The sequence below is a fragment of the Liolophura sinensis genome, chromosome 2 (genome assembly GCF_032854445.1).
Source record: "Liolophura sinensis isolate JHLJ2023 chromosome 2, CUHK_Ljap_v2, whole genome shotgun sequence".
NCBI classification, from domain to species: Eukaryota; Metazoa; Mollusca; class Polyplacophora; order Chitonida; family Chitonidae; genus Liolophura; species Liolophura sinensis.
Window position 1 is genome coordinate 15814575 of NC_088296.1, and position 24812 is coordinate 15839386.

Consider the following 24812-nt stretch of genomic DNA (forward strand, 5'->3'; position numbering starts at 1 on the left):
CCTTGAAATGCTGCTTCCTAACAAAACCTGAAAAACCTGAAAAGGGGCATAACTCTTGCAAATTGGATTTCAAAAATATATGATTTCAACAAGCTTCTCAAAACCCTTCATACATAAAACGTTAGAATTTGGCGGTTGAATATAAATTTATTTTGGAGCCCTCATAATTTGGAAGACATTTGGAAAACTGACTGTGACCGCTGTTCTTTATTGCAAGGGTTCACAAAACATCAGTAAATCATCACCAGTAAGTGAAACAGATGTATGTTTCAAGCCAAGTAAAATTCTAAAAAAAAATCGGGTTTGAGCATGGCAGGAATCATACCTTCCAAAATGTCATGATAAACATCGGCAGCAAAGGCTTCAGCACAGTGGAAATACTGCAATGAGATTCAATGTAACATCTTGATATTATACCATTGGTTGGCCGACCAGTCAATTCCAGAGTACCAAGAGTACGATTAAAGCTGTGTCTGCTCCTAACTTGGCATTCTTTTGACAACGCCTACGAGGAGAAATTATGACAATTGACGTAAGAAAGGAGCTGGAGGAGCATAGCCTGATAATAGTAGTATACATGCTAGCGTAAATTTTGCCACATAACTGACTATAAAATTGACTGTAATTGTATAAGTGGAAAATTGCTCATTGCAACGTTAAAGGTGAAGAAAACTTAAAACAATGACACTATAGGCTGAAAAGATCGCATTTTTTTTCTATCTGGTAGTGCCTGTTGCACAATTTTTCAGCTGGCATAAATCGCTGAGTCTATCGCGTCCTCCATCTCTAACACCCCGTAATTTATGCTGGGGGTGTATTGCCTCTCAGCCACTGAGAGTCGTTAAAACTGCCAGCTTGTTCGTGTAAACTCGGAACCTACGTCCAACATTCCGCTTTCCCGATCGTCAAGCGGAAAACAAACTGTACTGTTCGCTACCTTCTGGGAAGGAGAGTTCTACCAGAAATGAACGTGCTGCAATTCGGCGGTTTCCGACGGCAATTCTCTTTTTAACACAGAAGACTTCACGACTAGTTCAAATCCCACAGCGGATTTTGGCGCTGACTTTTATTTATAATTTATCAACTTGAGGTACATATTAGAATTTTTTTATGGCGTGCAACTGCGAGGAAATGCATTCTCTTTTCAATGGTATTTGTTTGATATTTAAATTTTCTTCTCCTTTAAGCAACAATAAGGTATCTGATTTTATCTTAAGTTTTGTCCTATTTCCCAAATACTCCCATGTTAATTTCATTAGAATAAGGTGTCTCAACGACACAAACAACCTACAGGGTGATAGTAAGACAGATGCAACCATACATTGGAGTCAGAATTTGCCTGTCATCTCTGCTTCAGTCTCCGTATACCGCTTCCAAATCCTAGGACGTTCCGTTGTCCTTTGATTTTTGTTGTTGTTTCAAAGCCTTAGTGAAGAATTCTTGAAATAAATATACGATTACGGTCAGTTTCACCCGAGCAAGAAACAGAAGTGACGTGAGTAAGCCATCGGTCATTGCTGTGAGTTATTTCACGCAAGCTTCTCCACTTACAACTGTGGTGTCCAATACACGTTAGACCACTGACTGTCTCCAAGATCCCAAACGAAAATCTGAAGAGCGGAAAATCCACAAATTCCCTAAGGCTGGGTTAGACTCTGCATCATGCCTGCCCTAGTGACTGAGGGACGAGATTTTCAATTTTAGCCTGCCGTAACGGTGTACACATCTTTGTCCTGGTTCTTCAATCGACAAAGTTTAACAAGGTACAGGACACCAAGGAGTCTTATTAATGTACATGTATGTCGTCCTTGTGGCAAGCACTTCATCACCAAAGTTAATACGCCCGAGGCAGACTTGATCTCATCACCTAACTTTAATTATTTATTTACTTGATTGGGAGTTGTTCGCGTCTTATCCTACAAAAGGACCTCACTTATATGATGGCCGACAAAACAAAATAAATCAAGAATAAATCACCGATCTTTGGCAATTAACTGGTGAAGTTTCCCATGCTGCACACACATTTGCAGCCAGTGTGCTTAAGGTGTACTGGTGACTCCACCCAAACCAACTGAGGTGCAAGGCCACCCAAGCCTACTTTGTGCAAGGCCACTCAAACCAACCGAGGTGCAAGGCCACCCTAACCAACTTTGTGCAAGGCCACTCAAACCAACCGAGGTGCAAGGCCACCCAAACCAACTGAGGTGCAAGGCCACCCAAACCAACTGAGGTGCAAAGCAACCCAAACCAAATGAGGTGCAAGGCCATTTAAACCAACTGAGGAGGCCTGAATTTATTTGATTAGTGTTTTACACCAGGACCCAATATTCAGTTATACAATGGTGGCCAGCATATGGTGGGTGGAAACCGGGTCGAGCCTGGGGGAAACCCACAACCATCCATATGTTGAAGAGTGAGTGAGTGCTTGGGGTTTAACGTCGTACTTTACAATTTTTCAGTCATACAACGACGAAGGAGTCGTTAGAATGCATGTAAGGTGCCTCTTAGTTGCAGGACAGATTTCCACCGCTCTTTATCTAGTGCTGCTTCACTGAGATCACTTACCAAAGGTAAGTAAGGCGCCCTGCCCAAGCCATTATACTAATACGGGTCAACCAGTCGTTGCTCTATCGCCTTCATGCTGAAGGCCAAGCAAGGAAGTTACAACTTCCTCTTTTTTAAGGTCTTGGGGTGACCCGACCCAGGATATACCGCTCCCCCCATAATTTGAAGATACCTGTAGGCAACGCCCCCCAAAACAATGGTGGAACAGGTACCTTAATTGCTGGGATTGCAGTTCAGTGGGTAAAAAGTACGTGGATATTAGACTGCAGACTTGGCGTTCTTTTTAGCTGTGGCTAGAGGTCCTGTTGGACAGATTGTTTTCCTCAATTCAGATGGATCAATTCACCTAAGGCTAATGAAGCCTAAACGCAAAACATTAGATTATTTGCACCAAATAGGAAATCTGCACATTTTCCCATGTGTATCACCAGCTGTTGCAATCCACTCATTCATCCGCTGTTAATCCGCACACTGAACCAATTAGGTAGTCCTAGGAGAATGACCTAGGAGAAAAAGCCGACGGAAGAATACTAATCATTCCTTTATCTAGCAAAGCCCATGAACAAGAATTTTGCACTTATGTTGATGGCAATCAGTTTTATTGGTGGAGGAAACTGCAAGTCCATGATAACCTATCAATTTTTGGGCAGTTACTGACGAATTTCCCATGTGTGACGTCAACTCGAATGTGTGAAGTGGTCTGTGTCAGCTGGGCCGTGATTGTGAAACTAATTGTCCGACAGGCGACGAGGAAGTTTCACTGGTTTGGACACCTGTTTTTACCGCCCCACTTCAAAGGAAACAGACTGGGTTGTGTGCTTCCTAAATAATGATCAATCAGTACGCCGTGTAATAATAATCAATTCAATGCGCAATGTAATAATGATCAATTCAATACGCAATGTAATATTTAATAGAACAGTTAAAAGACTCTGAATACTACATATACAATACTTAGCCAATCGGTGATTTATTGAATACCTGGAAAAAAAAAATACTGGAAAAATACTGGAAAAAAATCCCTGCTTGAAAAAACAATACATCTACATATATGAATGACTATGGATGGAGGTCTAATGCAAGAAATGTTAGGAATAGGAAGAAAAAACAAAATAGAAAAAACATCTCATTTATGAACGGTACGTCTCCAAACTATTTAACGCTAGCATGAAAGATAAAACTATGAAGGTGTGAAACAGAGCAATTAAGGTATGTCTGAGTGGAATCCAAGCTCTTACAAAAATAACAAAGGTGTGACTATCTGTGATACTGAAAGTCAGAGGAGAAACTGCTAACGTAAAAGATCCGAGGCCAATTTCACAAAGCTATTTATGACTCGAGTCCAGATTCAACATACAGTTTTAGAGATTATTTCTGGGTCCTACAAATTGAAAGTTGATCTCATCAAAAATGTCACCTTGAGACAAATGTAGCAAACTATCAACTTCCAGTACCTCTGTGAAGTGATTCTAAATTCTGACACAAGTGAGAAATGGTTTTGTGAAATCAGCCTCAGTTAGTTCTGTAATGGTAAACTCTTCTAGATTTATAAATCTCAAGAATGAAGTTTGTGAACTAAATAAGCTGTAAAGAGTACGTATCACAGGCAATATGGTATAGTTCCACAATAGTTCCACCTTAGGTCTACCTTTTACAATGTCACCATCAATATGGTATAGTTCCACAATAGTTCCACCTTAGGTCTATCCATATACAATGTCAACATGGTCAATATGTACTTATTATTAAATGCTTACATATTTCCAAACTGAACTTAAAAACATTTATTTTTCTGGCGCCACATGCACAATGGGATTGTTAGCCATAACTGATTGTAAATCAGTAGGATCACTAATTACTTTTTTATCTGTACTCTTGTCAGTTGCAATATCAATCTGATTTTTCATTTCTTTCAAACACGAGATAAACTCACAGTACAAACCAAATGTCATTACAATCAATTACAGCCTAGAACTGTGAATGTACAACCATCTTAAAGCTGCTTAGACAAACTGATGGAACTCATTTTTAAAATGGAACGTAGACGGTTGTAGGATTTGTGCACAATTTGTCACCTTAACAGCTATGATCCCTTTGACAGGTAGCCCAAGATCTACATCTGCAAATGTATCCTTGCAAAATAACGTTGCCCAGATGGGAACAGATCTATAAACAGGCATGACAGATGATACACAGGCTCACAAAAGGTATGTTTACAATCAGAAAGTTTTCCAAGTCTTGTAAGGATTGTAAAACATAGTTTGGTCCAAAAACAAACAATATCATAGTCAAAAACCAAGATCTATTTACATACAGCTAGTATGTGCGGACAATACTACTCCAACTTAGCATGACATTTCCACCACTGTCTGGAAATATAATTGTCCAAAGGCATATGTAGCCATGTTACTATGGTTACAATCAACTTAAGCAGTGACTGCTTTGTTGGGACATGACTGTTGCATAAAAATGTATAAAAGCCAGATGTTGCCAAGGTACACGTAGTTACAAGCAATTTAGCCTAGAACCACTTTGTTAAACAGGTGCATTGTCTGCTTTATATGTATGTTTGGGGCTTGATGTGGTAGTTAACCACTTTTCACTCATATGATGACATAGTCTGTAGAAGATTGAACTGTCAAAAGCCGTATGTTGCAAAGGTAGTTATAAATGATTTAGTCTAAAAGTCCAATGTGAAACAAGGGCATAGCCTACAGACTTTATTGACAAAAGCCATATGTTGCCAAGGTAGTTACAACTGATTTAGTCTAAAAGTCCAATGTGAAACAAGGGCATAGCCTACAGGCTTTATTGACAAAAGCCATATGTTGCCAAGGTAGTTACAACTGATTTAGTCTAAAAGTCCAATGTGAAACAAGGGCATAGCCTACAGGCTTTATTGACAAAAGCCATATGTTGCCAAAGTAGTTACAATTAATTTAGCCCCGACTGCTTTGAGGAAGAGTATCATATTTTGAGCATTTAATTACAGAAAGACATGTTTCCATGGTAGTTACAATTAATGTAGTTACAACTGATATAGTCTTCAACTGCTTTGAGAAAACAACAGCATAATGTGCAGGTTCAACTGTCAAAAGCCACATGTTGCCAAGATAGTTACAGCTGATACCAACTGGTTACAATGGTACATCTGAAGACATGTTGCTGTCGGTGGGCAATTTCAATCTTACAGCGATTTTACAACATAATGTTATCCTTTTAATATGGACTACAAGTACTGTACAGCCAAACAATTTTAATGTAGTAATTATGTTGAGAGATCAACAGAAAACATTCTCTCAAATTTTCTGAACATGAAATATATTTTTGTTAAATAACATGTACTTGATAGCAACACATCATACAGATATTGCGCCTACAAATGCTTTTCATTTAACAAAAATTAATTAACTCTGGACTACATGTACCTAGATATCATTTCAATTTACATTTGTGTTCTTTTAGAGCAACATCCACAAAATGGAACCTGCGACTGAAAGCCAGTCTACTCATCACAGTAGCTACATTATAATAATAAATCTTCATCTTTACTGCTTCTTATTTTGCACTTGAATTTTATTTCTGCAACAAACATGCAAGACCCTGCTGAAAATATTTTTCAACAACTCATTTGCTAAGAACTTCCCATGGCACTTTTCGTCTGCACAATGGGTGTATCTATGACCGCCATATACACACATGTATGATTTAAACTGGACCGTTCCATTTTCAGAACAGGGGTGGTTAAACTCTCGCACACTCACCAGCACAGTTCATTCTGTAAGACATTTTAACGTCTACAACGTAGACTGATAACCAAACTTTAGATGACCTTGACCTATGTTAATGAGATTGACACTGTACTCTTTGACCTCCATATGGTCCATCATCGTCCGAATCGTAGGCTTCTTGCCGATGACGATCGCGATCCATAGAAGGGTCATAGTCCACCAGAACGCATTCTTCTGCTACGTCTGGAATAATATTCTCCTCGCGTTTCGGGAGAATAGCTTCCAACTTGGGAATCTTCTCCACAGGAAATGTCTTGGGGAACTTCACTTGGAATGAAATAATGAGCCGTCCTTTGTTGAAAGGATCTTTGTACACCGGCATTCCTTCGCCTTCAATATACTTCAGAGCATTTGGTCGAATTACCTCCCCTGAAGTGTTAACAACAGTGACATGAATCGACAAGTACTAAAACTGTTCTAACATCTTATAAAGATATGTTTGCACAAATCAGTGCCTCAGTACCACTGATCGGTCATATCTCCCCGTACTGTTACACAATGATAGGCACAATACATCACAAACAACTGCACCAGCCAAATTTTATATTTTCGACATTAAGTCAACATTATCACATCAAACCATCACTCAAAATGCTCAAATTTATTTGACTGGTGTTTTACACCATACTCACAAACATTTCGTTTATGCGATGGAGGCCAGCATTATGGTGGGTGGAAACCGGGCAAAGCCCAGGGGAAACCCACGACCATCCGCAGGTGGCTGACAGACCTTCCCACATATGGTCGGAGAGGAATCCAGCATGGGCTGGACTGCATTAGTGTGAGGCTCCTAACATTTATATAAGCGGGATTGATCAAACTTCCTCTTTCAGTCTTTATGAGAAAATGTCAGCAGTAGCTTTTCAATGCAGATTTTATGTGCACTGCTGTAATTGGGTCGTAAACCTCTGTATTTGGCTTAAACTTTCGCCAGTGATTTCCTCAGTTTATCTTCTGAGAGTCTCTTTGATTTTACAGAGGCGTTTTTTTTTTGAGGAAGGCAGCCAAGTAGGATTGTATCCTACTGGAAACAAAAGTACTTTTATGGCCTTTATTTGTACTTTTTCGAGGTAGAATTTTAGGCCAAATACAGAAATCAATCAACCAACCAACCAAGACAAACAAACCTTTTACGGCTGTGATGATCAACTGTCTTTTATCCAAAGTCTCTATAGACTTCTGAAATCCGCACAGTGCCTCCACCAGCTGAATCTCCATGTTCATGATCAAATCCTTCCCCCGACGCTTGAACACCGGATGCTCCTGTTCATCCAGGACAATGATGATGTCACTGGGCTCTACACCTGGCTCCTGATCTCCCATGTCACTAAACCTAATTTGCTGGCCATCCCTCATACCTGGAGACAGTGATGATAAATCATTTAGTTACACAGTTACACCTCCAAAACACAAGGATCATGTTTACTAGAAATAGTGATGATAAATCATTTAATTACACAGTTACATCTCCAAGACACAAGGATCATGTTTATCAGAAATAGTGATGATAAATCATTTAGTTACACAGTTACACCTCCAAGACACAAGGATCATGTTTACAAGAAACAGTGATGATAAATCATTTAGTTACACAGTTACACCTCCAAGACACAAGGATCATGTTTATCAGAAATAGTGATGATAAATCATTTAGTTACACAGTTACACCTCCAAGACACAAGGATCATGTTGATCAGAAACAGTGATGATAAATCATTTAGTTACACAGTTACACCTCCAAGACACAAGGATCATGTTTACCAGAAACAATGATAAATCATTTAGCTACACAGTTACACCTCCAAGACACAAGGATCATGTTTATCAGAAATAGTGATGATAAATCATTTAGTTACACAGTTACACCTCCAAGACACAAGGATCATGTTGATCAGAAACAGTGATGATAAATCATTTAGTTACACCTCCAAGACACAAGACTTTTCTGTTTATCTAGGCTTTCTGACAATACATGAATATATGTCTTCAACTAGAAAAATTGCACGGTTAGTTCACACTTACTACAAATTAGGTGATTTTGAAGTTTTCATTATTATTTTCACACCCCTACTTCTGACATTGAAAACAGATTTATTCTCCGCTTCAAACAACAATTACAATTGGTGTAGCCTCAGCTCGAATAACAATAATTAAAAAAATTTCCTGATCCTCTAATGAAGATTTTTGAAGACTAATCCAGTTCAACCCCATAAAAATAAATTCACAGGAAAAAGTCCTTACCTTTGTCTATATGCACCTCTACCACCTTCCTATCCTTGACTGTTTTCCTCCCCTGGCAGGTTTTACACCTGTATTTAGATTGATGCGTTCCCCATTACCCTGACAGTCATGGCACACAGACTGTATCTGCTGCACCATCCCCGGGGCCAGGCTGGCTTATCCTCACCTGCACACCCCGACCGTTACATGTTGAGCACTGTTCAACAGCACCCTCTTTCCCCCCTCGGCCTGTTGGAAGTAATTTGCATAGTCATTCAGTATAATCATTTACTTATGTTCCCATAGGTGTCTGGTCACATACCGTAAATCACCTGTAGTACCAGCCCCTGTGCAGTTATCATATTTCTTGTAGGAGTGTGATTTGCACATCTTTGGGTTTGTTCAATTCACTCCACAGCTGCTCTGGAGGAGCTTTCCATTGACCAATGGAGGAGAAGGCAATGTCCCATCACAATGTAAAACTCACAGTATAGATACTTTTCAATAAAGTATTTAAAACTATTAGACAAATAAAACAAGACAGTTAAACTTCACACTGGTGTAAGGGAGACAACTTTCACTTTCTAAAAAAAATATAAGTTAAAAATCTACAACACTGAAAACATAATTCCAGTAGTTCCTCAGATCAGTTTTACATAAAATAGAAAGAAAGTAACTCCGAAATACAGTATTCTTTACTGTACATATTTCCTGATGATGGCACAAACATAGTGACTGAAAAAATATGACTTCAATGTTCAGAGTTGCTTTCTTTCTATTTCATGAAAGTAGAAAGCAGTGACAAAAGACAAAAAAAATGTAATGCAAGTTGCTCATATGCGTAAAAAACTCAATAATGAAATTAGAATAAAAATGTCACCCACCTTCACATTTGTCACAGATGATTGTTCGATTCACTGCCAATTTTCTCGTGGCACCATTGTACAGTTCCTCTAATTTCACTTCTAACTGATGCACAATGTCTTTCATTTTCCGTTTGCCTTCCCTTCGGCTACCACCGCCAAAAAACATGTTGAAAATGTCCATAGGATTGTGCATCTCAAAATCGCCCCCCTCCACCACCTTTGATAGCTTCTTCACCACCGCGGTCGTATACCTCGCGTTTCTTCGCATCTGACAGCACTTTCATATGCTAAACTGATTTGTTTGAACTGAAAACAAAATACCACAAAAAGTTCAAATACATGCTAGGTACGTACAATGTATGTCAATGAAAACCCGATATTATTACATATATGAACTATGAAGGCACGTGAAGGATATTTCTTCTACATGTACATAGAGCCATATATAAAGTTAGTACCTGCTATCACATGTGTACATTTAAGCGACTTGAATTAATGTAGTGCCAACTTGAAAATTTTTTTCACCTTTAGTAGTAACAATCAAAATACCCTATGACAGAAGACAAAGCAAACAGTGGAGTAACATGAAGTACTGTATATATCAGATGAAACACCATTAAACACTATTCAAGGAATTAATTTCTTTTTCAATGCTTTCAAAAAACACACAAGTTTCCACAGTTGTCATAGGGATTAGGGTATCAATGATTTCATATCCATCATGCATTACTAGATCTATATGCATATGCATTTAGACTGATAACATCTCGCAGTCTGTGTGGCAAAAAACCTGATGGTTAGAAAACAGCACAACAGTTTCAAATGCATTAACTGGGTTACAACTGGGTACAATTCCCCCCAAAATAAATCTAAGTACTCTCCTCAACATTATTTAATTGTCTTCATCTGACATATACTTCATGCTAGTGCTTTCTTTGTCTTTCTTTCCAGAAGAAACTGGAGTGAATGCAACCGGGTGAACAAAGTTCTGCCCTTCACCAGATACCTGGCAAATCCACAGGCCTATAGCTACAGCTAAACTAGTGAGAGATTGATTTCATATCAAATAAATAAATCTGTAAATAAATGTGGAAATAAATTCACATTACAATAAACATAACATTACAAACAGTCTACGTGTACGCATAATATGGCAGGATGTATGCAAATCTGTTACAAATTTACATTAAAATACACATGGCATTATAAACTACCCACGAAGCAGGATACATACACACATGTATACACCAGAGACAGAAGTTAAGTTACCTTCTCTCCTTCTGTGGGATTTTTATCTGGATGATATTTGAGGGCGAGTTTTCTATAAGCTCTTTTGATTTCGTCCGCTGTCGCATTGGGTTTCACTCCCAATACATCGTAGAATTTTGTTTCCTTCACCATTTTGAAAGCTCTGGATAAGACAAGAAAAAATCAAGATTTCTGATCAAGTTCACGTCTTCATACATGTACATTTGCCTTACTGGTCTAGTCTTTAATAGAAAGCCTGGAGTACAGAAGTGTTTAGGAGATGCAATCCTACGTTTATCATAACTGCCCAGGATGGATGAACACCCAAACTATCGATTTCTAGCTAACACATGGAGATGGGCCAAGTCCTGGTTGGCATAGGATTAATATAATGTGGCTGTTGGGGAAGGGGGGGGGGGGGGGGGGGGCGTGGTGAAATGGAGGAGGTCAGTGTCAAATCACATCTATGGAATATATTCAACAAGACTATGGATCACTTACACACACGAACATATTCGGCATGTCTCTTAATATGACGATGCACAAAATTAGACTTTTACAAGCCAAATGTAAACATTTATTTGATTGCTGTTTTTTACGCCGTACTCAGAATATTTTCACTTATACAACGGCGACCAGCATTATGGTGGGCGGAAACCGGGCAGAGCCTGGTGAAAACCCACAATCATCTGCATGTTGCTGACAGACCTTCCCATGTACGGCCGGAGACCAAATGTAAAGAATGCCTTTTACAAGTAGACTACATGGAGTAGGGCAATTTAAACATTTTCATGTTCAAGGAATGCTAGAGGTGCCATGACACATCAAATAAACATTGTATACTTTTCCTGCTTTTAGAAAGAAAAATAAACATATGATGTATTTAAAGACACCACATAAAAATATTAAAAGATTTATAAAGATGTAATTACCTGTCGTCAGTCAACACTTCAGATTAATTGACTCTCAAGGACAAAAGTTAGATCCTCACCCCTCATGTAAGTTCCAAGAAGTGACATGTATGTCTCTGGAGAAATTCTATATTCCTTATTAACTAAAACTAATCAACAAATAATACCTGTTCAATCATGCCTTATGGTTGGGTGAGGTAATCAATGACATACAGGCTTGACTGTCACTGACAGGTGCTTAATGTGACCATGACAACTGACTGCCACGACCCACTGACAGCCAGGTGGCCCACAGCAGGGTGTCCAAGCTATCACCATGCCAACGCACATGACACGCCCACACTACGAACATGACGAGTAATAAGATAACAAGTCTTCAGTGATCACAGTTTGCTTGCACAATACAAACCTACTTTGATGGTTAACCACACTCTGTGTTATATTCCTGCATCTTGTGTTTTTTTAAGGGATTATCTATCTCAAACATGTCGAACAGGATTTACAACCATGCAAACTTCAATGTACAATGTTATCCACTTATTTAGGCTTTTTACTGTGACAAATCTGCTGTGGTTTTGATTTGAAAGGTCATGTTTCATTCCAGGAGATAATCTTTCACGGGATACTCTGCAGAGTCTCACAGGAAATTATCTATTTACGCATTATTTGATTGGTGTTTCATGCCATACTCAAGAATAATTCACTTATATGCTGATGGACAGCATTATGGGTGGGGGGGGGGGGGGGGGGGGGGAAACCAGGCAGTGCTCCGGGAAAACCCACACAGTAAATTAGTTAACGATACTGAAACTTAGTTGACCTTAGACACACAGACCTTTTCTCTCACATGACTTTTCACTCTTTGGTCTGAGCTGCTTGGAATGAAGGTTGCCACACTCAACTTCCAAAGAGCAAGTAACACGTGGAATTTGACCAGTACTACCCCATAGTGCACCTCAAAGCAAACAGTTGTTTCTCAGTTTAGTATTTTATTTATTTATTTGATTGGTGTTTTACGCCGTACTCAAGAATATTTCACTTATACGACGGCGGCCAGCATTATGGTGGGACGAAACCGGGCAGAGCCGGGAGGAAAACCCACGACCATCCGCAGGTTGCTGCCAGACCTATGGCCGGAGAGGAAGCCAGCATGACTCAGTTTTATATTACATGGGAATATTACATGCAGGTACATGAATCAGCTTTTGACATAAAAGACGTCATCTTCTAATTCCACAAATGATGTCACATGTCTCATTCTCACAAAGGAAAATCTGGTTTTACTCTGACCCTGGACTTTGGTTCTACTCGGTGGAAAGTTCATTGGAGATAATCCTTCCTTCATAAACTTTTTTTACGTTATTTTTGTATTTAGTAGAATGGCTTTGGCAGTAACGAAGATTATGGTTCGGAATCAGAAATTATGTGTTTGAACCTGAATAGAATTCATTCATCTGAAACGATATTTCGAAATACATCAGAAGGAACATTTAGGCCTATGACGAATCAGACGATGCGGTTTCATCACGTTTTGCAGGTTGTGCTTAACAGACGTACATACAAAGAGGACGATCGGTCAGAATTAAGGACGAGAAATATTCTTTGGAATATCAGGTGATCATACATACCTGTAGTGTTCCAACAGCTATCTTTGCGCAACTAGGTTCTGTCTAATTCCAGCAATATCCTTGTTTATGTTATCGCCCCGTGATTTCTGGAAATTTCCCGTCTCGAGAAATGTGTTCAGGGAGTGACGTCATGCATATATTAAATATGGACGGTCAACCTGCATATACTCCCGACAGCGCATGCTCCGCTCTACCTATCAACCGACGGAGACATCAGACCGGAAATAATGTAAAAAAAATAGAACCTCACTCTCAACTATTATTTCCACTTTACACAGTGTAACGGCTTTTGTCTGGAAAATGCTCGGCATGATTCCAGAATACAATGAAGGCAATTATATACATGAATACTACATACAGATTCGAGAAAGAATATTGAGATTAGCAGTGATGCGGCTTAGGCCACGTGGGTAAATAGCGTCTAATAGTGGCAGAGATAGAAAACGAGCAGAACATGCGCTATGGAACACTGTTAGGGATTATGGGTAAATTTCCATTTTCGGCGGTGGAAAACAACTTTAAAAATGAACCTAATTGATTGATTTTAAAGAGATTTTAGGTACTGTTAGTTTAAAATTTCATCCATTGTTAGCTTGCACAATTTATTGAATATTCTATTCGCTTGATCTGTCTTGAAATGTTTACAATACGACCAATCTGTCAACTATTATGCGATTTGTTTACGCTGAGCACATGTTTGTACCTGTCAGTGTCATCGTTTGCAACAACAACGTCCACAAACGTTTCAAGTCTTTGAAATCAAAATAATAGAAAAACAACACGAATAATGCATTTACATTTGCACTTTGTGTGCCGTCTTTGTTATATCTAGGAGCACAGTGTTGACATGAGGTTTGTTAGTGACAAGCTTTCACTGCTTGTTCATTTTGTATGTCAATTTTGGATGTCTGTTTCCCGTAGCGAATTAGAGTTCATTGTTTATGTGTATCCCGATGACTCAGGTGAATAGTTTTATCATATCTCATTCTGACAATCATTTTAAAAATGAATGTTTCCAAGCATACTGATTACCACTAACCAAAGAGTCATTAATTTTTAATTTTCATGCTTTTAATTCTGAGGACAACATTATTATTTATTTATTTGATTGGTGTTTTACGCCATACTCAAGAATATTTCACATATACGATGGCGGCCAGCATTACTGCGGGAAGAAAACGGGCAAAGCCTAGGGGAAACCCATGACCATCTGCAGATTGCTGGCAGACCTTATCACTTATGGCCGGAGAGGAAGTCAGCTTGAGCTGGACTTGAACTTCTTATTTATGATCAGTAAGGTGTTGTTTTATGGGTTCGCGTTGTTTCAATTTTGATGTACTAAGTCTTAGTAGTTGTCTTAAAGAATGAGCTGTTCTACAAAGTGAATAGCATTTTGACCAGAGAGGTTAGTTTTCAAAAGCTAGTTTATCGGCGGCTTCAAGTCAATAGATTTATCAAGCACAGTGGTTTGATTTCCTTGACAAAAATGTACAGGTTGAGGAGGAAAAAAGTGTGAAAACGCAAATAATACAAACAGTTTAAGGTGATTTGCTGTAAGTGTTTTTTGCTAATTTAAAAACCAGCAGAGTTTGGACCCCTTGGGCATATCTCCAAAGGGAAGGTACGGCTGTGAGTTAAATCTAGCTGGTGATGGAATAATCACGGAGCTCTGAAAAGCTGCACCAGGACGAGTTAATGCTTCAAAATACGACTGTTTAAACCAATTTAAACCTGGTTTTATGCATATCTTCCTTGCCTAGAATAAAGTTCAGAAGGGTTTGCACCATGAGGAAAGTTTCTGAGGGTTTCATTCATTCAGACTTTCAGGGTATTAGTATGATATGACAAAATTCCAGAATTATGTCATATTCTTTAATAATTCTATTATTGCATTTATTATTTATTATGGCTGGTTGTATGCCCAAACTCTGCAATACTTTTGAATTACCTAACATTTTTGATTTGCCTGAACTTTTTTTGGCTTCTTTCTACAGACCCTATTCGATCATAGAAACTTCAAACCATATTGTCATCAGAAACAATCACTGTTCAGGATGATAGAAAGTGTCCAAGTTCGACAACGTGGGGCATTCGATTTCCAAACCCACTATGAAAATCTGTGTGCTCTCCAAGATTCCTGTCCGTTACCTGCTGTTAAGGCTCACCTGTCCCAGGGAGTACTGGATCTTAATGGGGATAGGCTCAGGTAAGATTGATCAGTTATCTCCCGTGAAGGATGCTTGTGTTAATGATGTGTTTGACCAGAATTAATTGCAGAATTAGTTCTGTTACTCTTCAGGTCTGTTGCCAAACATAAGAACATATATCAAGCCATATGTGAAAAATATAATTAGTAGAAACATGTTTAACATCTGACAGTATATGTAATTACAATATTTTACTGATGAACTTGGCAAAGGTACTCATAATACAGATATTTTCATAACCGTACCTAGTTGGGTGGATCAAAAATTTCGCGCAGTGAAGGGCCGGGTTTTTTTTTTCCAGTTACTGTCTGGTTCCCTCCAACAGTAAAATCTAACAGCTGTTATAGAAAAGAAATGTCATAGACTACAGCTTTGAACACCAAGCAAATAAGGAAATGTGTAAACTTTGTAGGACAGTATGATCTTTTGTCAATATTTCAGGTCCAAGTAAAAGAGTAAATAGTGCTTTACAGGTTGAGGCACTGACATCATTTTACCACAGAGTTATTTATCTTAGATGTGGAACTTTTACCCAGTTTCCTATGTTTTTCTTTTTCTTTTCAGAGCAAATGACTGGCCTCCAATTTTGAACACACTGCGTATCAACAAAAGCTTGGAGTTTGTGGCTTTCAGAAGTTTCTACACACCCCAAAATTCTGACAATGGTTAGATCCTTGGTACCCTAATCCCTCAACTTTTGCGTATATGAAAGAACAACTTTTAGTGCAGTTTGTGTACATTTTAAATTTGATTTTGAAACCAAACTACATTGGTTTGGTTGCGCAATTTCAGGGCTTCACAGAAAATATCATTCAACACAGAATAATGCCTTCAGAATGAGTTTGAATAAACACCAGTCCTACAATGTGCATGGGATGATCTGCCAGCAACCTACAGATGGTTGTGGGTTTTTCAAGGGCTCTGCCCATTTTCCTTCCATCGTAATGCTGGGCTCCACCGTATAAGTTATACATTTTTGAGTACGGCATAAAACGACAATCAAAAAAGTAAGTAAGAATAAAATTGTAAGCATTGTATATTTTGTTATTGTTGACATATAGTTTTACACACACACACACACTGCATGTTGAATTTAACAAGTGTTACAATCCAATATTTTCATTTTGCATCAATGCAAAAAGTTTATGGCTGCATTTTAGGTTGATGTAATGTAATATATCTCTAAATCTTGTAGAGAAAAATCTTGCAGTCCATCGTAAGAAAATGCCAGCCATCCGATCAAAAGATGTGACATATAGGCTGTGTAAGGCCCTAAGGGAATGTATGGCGATATCCCCTGCCCTCACCTGTTTGGAACTGCAGGGCCTGCCTCTCCGGGAAAGAGATCTGACAACACTTACTAAGGTTGGTACTTCTTGTGGTTGAAAGTACAAACCCAAACCTATCTCTTATTTTGTCAAACATATCTGCTCATACTGTTTGTTCGTTTCTTTTCAACCAGATTGCTCAGTGAATTGATCAAATGTTGATTGATTTTTAAGAAATTACCCCAACATCTGTTAATCACAGTTATTTATTAACATTGCTTGTATAGTCATGTTAGTCTATCCAAGCTGTTGTAGTTGGTACATGTGTAAGACGTGTGCAACCTGCGGATGGTCATGGGTTTTACCTGGGCTCTGTCTGGTTTTGTCCCTCCCTATTGCTGGCCGCTGTTGAATAAGTGAAATACTCTTGAGTACTGCATAAAACAGAAATCAAATAAATAAATTAGCCTTAATTGGCTGACCTTTTCGATCAATAAGGGTGAAGCGCTACCTGTGTGTCAGTCAGTGAAATTTGCCACTTTTACAGCGAATGATTGAAACTTAAAACAGTGCCGCAAGGGTGTTTGCTGTCTCGCCTCGACCAATGGCTAAACAAACATCGCCACGGGGCTGCGATGCACATGTTTAGAGAGAGTTAAAGTGGTCCAGTGGGTGACCTTTTGCCCTTTGTCCGGTTGTTAGACACAAGCACGAATCCCCCAGTTACTTGAACAGTGTGACCTTCTGCATGGCCACCTCATCATACCATAGAGGTTGGAATTATCGGGTCATTCCGTGTCAAATCACCACCTCATCATACCATAGAGGTTGAAATTATCGGGTCATTCCGTGTCAAATCACCTCCTCATCATACATGTACCATAGAGGTTGACATTATCGGGTCATTCCGTGTCAAATCACCACCTCATCATACCATAGAGGTTGAAATTATCGGGTCATTCCGTGTCAAATCACCTCCTCATCATACATGTACCATAGAGGTTGACATTATCGGGTCATTCCGTGTCAAATCACCACCTCGTCATACCATAGAGGTTGGCATTATCGAGTCATTCTGTGTCAAATCACCACCTCATTTTACCATAGAGGTTGGCATTATCAGGTCATTCCGTGTCAAAACACCACCTCATCATACCATAGAGGTTGGCATTATCAAGTCATTCTGTGTCAAATCACCACCTCATTATACCATAGAGGTTGGTATTATTGGGTCATTCTGTGTCAAATCAGCCAAAATTTTTTTTTTTTTTTCGGTGATTGCTTTTTGAAAATTCTCAAACATACCTTAGCATATATAACAAAGTTTGCCAAGTTATAGCTCCCGGATTCCAAGTATTTTTTTGAGAAATTGCCCTTAGAAACACCATGTATAGTTCATTTTTCTTTTCACAGTCTTGAAATGCTTATTTGTTCTGGAAGCATTTTTTTTTTTTTTTGATTGGTGTTTTACGCCGTACTCAAGAATATTTCACTTATACGACGGCGGCCAGCATTATGGTGGGTGGAAACCGAGCACATGCCCGGGGGAAACCCACAACCATCCGCAGGTTGCCTGGCAGACCTTCCACTTACGGCCGGAGAGGAAGCAGCATGAGCTGGACTTGAACTCCTAGCGACCGCATTGGTGAGAGGCTCCTGGGTCATTACGCTGCGCTAGCGCGCTAACCGACTGAGCTACGGAGGCCCCGGAAGCATTTTTAGATGACCGTAATGATCTATCCAATGGGACTAGAGGCTGGGAAATCCACCCTACTGGGGTGAATTACTTGACACTTCTGACTCTTTATCAGTTTATGCACACGCAAACCAACTATATTTATTTTCTTCTATCTTGAATATTGCATTGCAATTAAACCGCCGTAAATAGGCTAAAATAGTTTTATTTAAGTTACTGTAAAGTATACTTATTATTCACTGCAATTGGTTTTTTTTTTCTGAATTACTTCAGAAATAACGTATTTAATCAAGGCAATACTGAAAAATTAATCTTAAAACTGTTTATTAGCTATAATATGGCCGAAATTACTAAATCACGTCAAAAAGGTGTTATCAAGGGTGGCTTTAATCCTCTTATGTTCCTGCGATGTCCCTAATCCTGGTATCTGGATCAGAGGTTAAAACAGTGGGGGATGGATTATCACTATGCGATATATACGATTACTTTCACACATACTGTGAGCAGTATTCAAAGAGGTGTCAAATGTTTTCACCCCTTTGATGAGTAATTTTAATCAACAAACCAGTATTTCAAACCGAGTCATTCGTACACATCCACAGTGAATTAATTGAACATTTCTAATTAAACACTTAATCATTTTTTACATGTATATAGGCGTGCAAAAATACAAGGTATTTATATTCTTGTACCTTCAACATTTCATTTATGTCTTTTTGCATGAAGGTTAAAGGCTTGTAAAGTGTAACAAGGTTCATTTGCTATATAAACATACTAGTATTGCATAACCCGTGAGGACATCGTAAAATACACGTGGACGGATAGGGTCTAGATGGCCCTTAGATGTCATTTCCATACTGTGGTTACTCCCCACTTGTATTTATTTAAATACGCAATCGCTTCAGCAATCACACACATTTCAGCATACTTTGAGCATTTTACGTGAAATCTTGTGATCTTTAAACTTTGCAATGAACTTAAGTATAATTTCGCCATTCCTTGGCCCTACACTAAATCAGTTTTACATTGACATTTTCACTTTTAGTTTTCACTTTGCAGTCCACGGGTTCACATGTTATAGAGAAATGGGAAACCACAGTCCGAAATTTAGTGACACATTGCCACGTACGTTGTACCTACAACGTGTAGTTTCTCTGTCCGTCTGTCATTGCCTCTAATGGACAACTTTTTGTCAATATGGGTTGGGAAATACATAGACTTGGGGCCTACATTTCTGCCTTGTGTGTTGACTCAGCCCGACCACTCAGAGCGTACATGGCCCTTTCACTGGCGAAAGTGTATCCATACGCATCGTGGGCCAGGTCATACATGCCATGTGCCCTGGCTTTCTATGTTGGCAATCAGTGTGAAGACACTGGGTGATCAGTGTTTGGGGTAAGAACCATCGACGACTGGCAGTGCTCTATTCAACTTCTTTGATCAGATTCCCCTACAGCCGCTTACACTGTTTTGTCAATCTTCCCTCGAGCATTCCGACCATGTGGGCTGCTCGGATGGTCGAAAGGGTTAACGAAATACTGTACTTGTATAAGACACTGGTCAGTTTCAAGCCGAAGTACTTGGAAATACTTTATGACTGTAATATTGAGGTGTTTCTTTGCAAGGGACTTAACTCATGCATACTGTATGTAATTACTTCCCTTTCTTCTTTAGGTTATATTATTCCACTGAAAATACATGCACAAGCATTCACTGGTTTTCAGATGGATGTAGTAAAATATCAAGCTGAAGAATAAAAATATAAATAAATGGGGTATTTAAAATGGAAATGAGATAAATTGAAGCATATTATCAAGAAATTGTGATTATTATGGAAAATGGGGCCTCTGTGGTAGAGGTGGTTAGCACGTCAGCTCGGCGCTATGACCCAGGAGCTTCTCACCAATGCGGTCACTGGTGAGTTCAAGTCCAGCTCATGCTGGCCTCCTCTCCGGCTGTATGTGGAATGTCTGCCAGTGACCTTCAGATGTTTGTGTGTTTCCCCCGTTTCCTCTCTGACCATAATGCTGGCCACAGTCGTGTAAGTGAAATACTCTTGAGTACATCGTAAAATACCTATCAATTAAATAGGTGAATAAATCTTGCGGAAAAATACAGGATTTGTTTTAGTTCACCTGTTAAGTTGTGATCAGATTATGATGAAACATTTTTTTGAAGAAGAAATAACCCCCTCACCCCCCCCCCCCCCCCCAAAAAAAAAACACACCATGATCATGGCCTTGTAAATATTTCAGATTTGGTAACCGTATGAAAGTTTTTGTCTGTCCCAATCTCTTAGTCTGAGTGTGCTGAGTAGTAGGTTGAAGAATATTTGCATGTGCCATGTTCACGACTGGTCAAGCTCTAGTCAGAGTCAGAGTTCAAATCCACTTCATGCTGGCTTCCTCTTCCAGAGGCCCACCCTTTGTTGGAATAGTGAAGAGCACGTGGCACTACTAATCATGTCACTTACCTCTAGTGTTTCATATCGACATTGTAACATCTCAAGCTTTCAAAAATAATTTTTTTATGGTGGGTATTTGGGACCATCCTTTTGTTGTATATAGGTGTGTAATAGTGTTATAAATGAGGATGGAACGCATGTCTAATTAATATATTTGCACTAGGAGTAGGTACTGATACTCACAACATTTGATTGAATCATTGCTTTTATTTGAGAGATATATTCTTGAGTGTGATGTAAAATCTTGATGTAACAGGTGAATAAATGTATTTCAGGGACTTTTCAAGAACACAGGACTGTGTCATGTCTCCCTGGAATTCTGCCATATAGGAGACGCTGGGTTAGAGAGTAAGTAGAAGTCAAGACGGGTGTTCTTAGACTTCCTGTGGTTAAAAATGTGATGAAGAATCTTACAAGCCTTTTGTTTTGAAGAAAAACCTGTCAGCAACCTGCGGATGGTCGTGGGTTTCCCCTGGGCTCTGCTCGGTTTCCTCCCACCATAACGCTGGCTGCCGTCGTATAAGTGAAATATTTTTGAGTATGGCGTAAAGAACCAATCAGCTAAATAAATAAGTTAAATTTACTTCATCGCAAGGTTTAGTGCAAAAAACACATAACATAAAGGCCTTAAATGATGTTTTTGATGCTTGCACTTATGTTTGTCTGCTATTTCTTAGATAAGGAATTACTTGGCAAAGGCCTTGACATTGATTTTCCCCACTTGTCAATCTGTCACGTAAGTGAAATATACGATTTAAACACCAATGAGTGAGTCAATCAGTCAGTTGTAACCGTATGTTTGTTGTAGCGATATGTCGCGGGATTAAGAACTCAACCACAATCAACTCTCTTAATTTAACTGGGTGTTGCCTGTCTTGGAAAGGAGCGGAGTGTCTGGCGAAAGTAATCAAGGTAGGACAACTTGTTGTTATGCCCCATGTGTGTATGTGTGATCCTCTGTGGGGATTGTTTGCTTGTCGTTTTTTTTTTCAGAGTTAATTTGGTTTTGATTGAAAGTCGACATTCCAAACTCACTTTTTTGCAAATTAAGGAGAGTTATTTTGGGCTAATCATAGAGTTGCAATGCCCATCCACAGTACACAGATAGCTAATCGTCCGTCTCGATTTGTGAGACCAGGGACGATTTTTACCTCATAGCTCAACATTACCTCATAGCTCAACATTTCCTCATAGCTCAACATTACCTCATAGCTCAACATTACCTCATAGCTCAACATTTCCTCAGCTTTTCACAGGGTGGCAGTTTTCACCCCTATCACATAAATGTCCAAATTCAGTTCACGATTTGCATAGCATAGACCTTTACAGTAAATTTGTGCCCAAACTCCCCACAGTGTCTTTTTTTTCCCCCCATTACACTGATTTACAACTCCATGACATGCGCAGTCACTGTTCTGCAATTCTTACTGATGTGATAAGCACATAATTATGACGTCAATCATGTTTTAGAAGTCACTACAGCTAAATGTATTGGTCGGAGTGCAATGCGGTTTGCACCATTCGATTTTCACAAAATACGTCGAATTAGCTCCTTTCCAAGGGCAATCGAAGAATTTTTCCACTTTTGAATTTTTGTCTGATCACTTTGCTCAATGCAGTCAGTAACAGTGTAGTGTGTACCATCGCGACTGGTCATTTCTGTATTAAACTAAAATTATAAAACCGACAACTGTAACATTTTTGGTTACAGATTGTGTGGCATTAAAGATTCAACTAGGAAACAGTCATAGTGGTGACATTTATAATAATTTTGGCCTTTGTTGTTGATTTAATGGCGAAATCTTAAAACTACGTTATTATTTTATTTATTTATTGGATTGGTATTTTATGCAGTACTGTAAGAATATTTCACTTGTACAACGGCAGCCAGCATTATGGTGGGAGGAAACCAGGCAGAGCCCGGGGTAAACCCACGACTATCCGCAGGTTTTGTGTTATTAGTGAATAATGTGTTTGTACATGTACGACAGTGTCAATCATTCTGCTGAATTTTGGCTTAGGGGTCAATGTTTGAAGGTATCGCATGAACATGATTTACAAACAGTTTTACGAACTGTTCGGGGCCTCCGTGGCTCAGTTGGTTAGCGCGCTAGTGCAGCGTAATGACCCAGGAGCCTCTCACCAATGCGGTCGCTGCGAGTTCAAGTCCAGCTCATGCTGGCTTCCTCTCCGGCCGTAAGTGGGAAGGTCTGTCAGCAACCTGCGGATGGTCGTGGGTTTCCCCCAGGCTGTGCCCGGTTTCCACCCACCATAATGCTGGCCGCCGTCGTGTAAGTGAAATATTCTTGAGTACGGCGTAAAACACCAATCAAATAAATAAATAAAATACGAACTGCTCCATCAGGAGAGCTATCGGTATTCTCTGAATGCCATGGGTTGGGCGACATGACCAATAAATATTTCATCAATTTTTAAGATCATTAATAAGGTCTAAGAATAAATGTGAGTATGAAATATAACAATTTGCAGATAAATTACTTGGAGTGACTGACTAAAAAAACAAAATGACCAAGTGTCCCAAAATGGGATTTCGTGACATCTTCTTATAGCCTGCAGCATGACAGCATGTGAAGTAGTTGGCTCAAATGTGGCATTAAACTAGATTCAGTGTCAATAGACTTTACAGTTGCCCATAAATGATAGATCCTTCCTCTCTGGCCGTATATGGGAAGGTCTTCCAGCAACCTGCGGTTGGTCATGGGTTTTCCTTGGGCTCTGCCCGGTTTCCTCCCACCATAACGCTGCTCGCCGTCGTTGAAGTGAAATATTCTTGAGTACGGCATAAAACACCAATCAGATAAATAAATAAGTAAATGATAAACCCCGTGTCTTTATGGCTGTTGTTGTTGTGGTTAAAAGTCAAGCATCTAGTTGAATGTTGTGTTATGGTTGTCAGTTTCATAATTTGTGTAACATGGCGGCAATTTAAATTTTCTTAATATGTGTGATTTTGTTTTCTTTGAACAGTGATCTGTATAATGTAATCTTTGTTATGCAATATCACAAGAAATGAAATTTCTTGATTTTAAGAATATATCCAGTCTATGTCGTGCTGTCTTGTTCTCTAAGTAGAATCATTCTGGAACAATTTTTTGTTAGAATTTTGACAGAAAGATTGAAACAGATGTATTTTGTACATGTACCTCCATCTTTATCTCAGTGTTAGAGCACTATATATTAAAGGGGATGTCATGTTAAGGAGGGGATGTCATGTGAAGGAGGGGGTGTCATGTTAAGAAGGAAGGTTGTAGGAACGTTTTAGTTTTATTTTAAATCTCAGCTCTCCGAAATTAACCAAAAGAAAACACAGCAAGATTGCAGGAAGAATTATTGATATTTTACCTTTTTTCTTCATGAAAAAAAAGGACAGCTGACGTTATTGCTTTCTCAGAATTTTACTTACACACCCTTGTGATAACATCATATCATCTCTTAAATCATGCCAGCCTCTCTCCTCAGTTATCTGCTCCCTCTAGCCTGCCCGTTTCCAAGGTTGTCAGAAAGGCCATTAACAGGGTTGTATATTGGTATTGGTATTTGCACTCCGTAACTTACTTGTCCCGCCAGTGTAAGTAAGCATCTCATGTGCCAGTAGCTCATCCTTTATCTGATCAAACTACCACGAGCATTTGGCTGTCGCCCCAAAATAGGCCTTGTCAAAATGTCATTTTTCGGGCCATCCATTAGGTCATATCGGGTTCCTCCGAAATCATCTTCATGCTGGTTTATGAAGGAACCCCTCAGTGCTATACACAGACCATAGTCGCGTTCAGCTGTACAACTGCACCCAAATTAGAGCCGCCAAAAAACTTCCAGATAATGCTACCAAATTTCTCAATTCTTGGACAAAGCCAGTCAAACAATTTCACTATAAACACAACATAGTGAATACTAAATAATACAAAATAATAATAATACTATTTATAA

The 24812-nt window shown here is 39.1% G+C and overlaps 2 protein-coding genes across 2 annotated transcripts in view; one reads left to right on the forward strand and one right to left on the reverse strand.

The window, feature by feature from the left end:
* Positions 1-3384: 3384 nt before the first annotated feature.
* On the reverse strand, positions 3385-13341 carry LOC135462700 (dnaJ homolog subfamily A member 1-like). The gene is given in 10 exon segments (XM_064739921.1): positions 3385-6725; positions 7484-7714; positions 8598-8675; positions 8678-8741; positions 8743-8825; positions 9461-9650; positions 9652-9720; positions 9722-9748; positions 10712-10853; positions 13230-13341. Coding segments are annotated over 9 exon segments (1191 nt in total). The 5' UTR covers positions 10844-10853; positions 13230-13341; the 3' UTR covers positions 3385-6408.
* Positions 13342-13725: 384 nt separating this feature from the next.
* Positions 13726-24812, forward strand: part of LOC135462527 (centrosomal protein of 78 kDa-like) — a 107755-nt gene continuing 96668 nt past the window's right edge. Inside the window, exons 1-6 of the mRNA XM_064739753.1 lie at positions 13726-13788; positions 15224-15435; positions 16001-16101; positions 16632-16801; positions 21140-21212; positions 21673-21776. Coding sequence (XP_064595823.1) covers positions 15284-15435; positions 16001-16101; positions 16632-16801; positions 21140-21212; positions 21673-21776 — 600 coding nt within the window. The 5' untranslated portion in view covers positions 13726-13788; positions 15224-15283. The remainder of the gene's footprint in view (positions 13789-15223; positions 15436-16000; positions 16102-16631; positions 16802-21139; positions 21213-21672; positions 21777-24812) is intronic.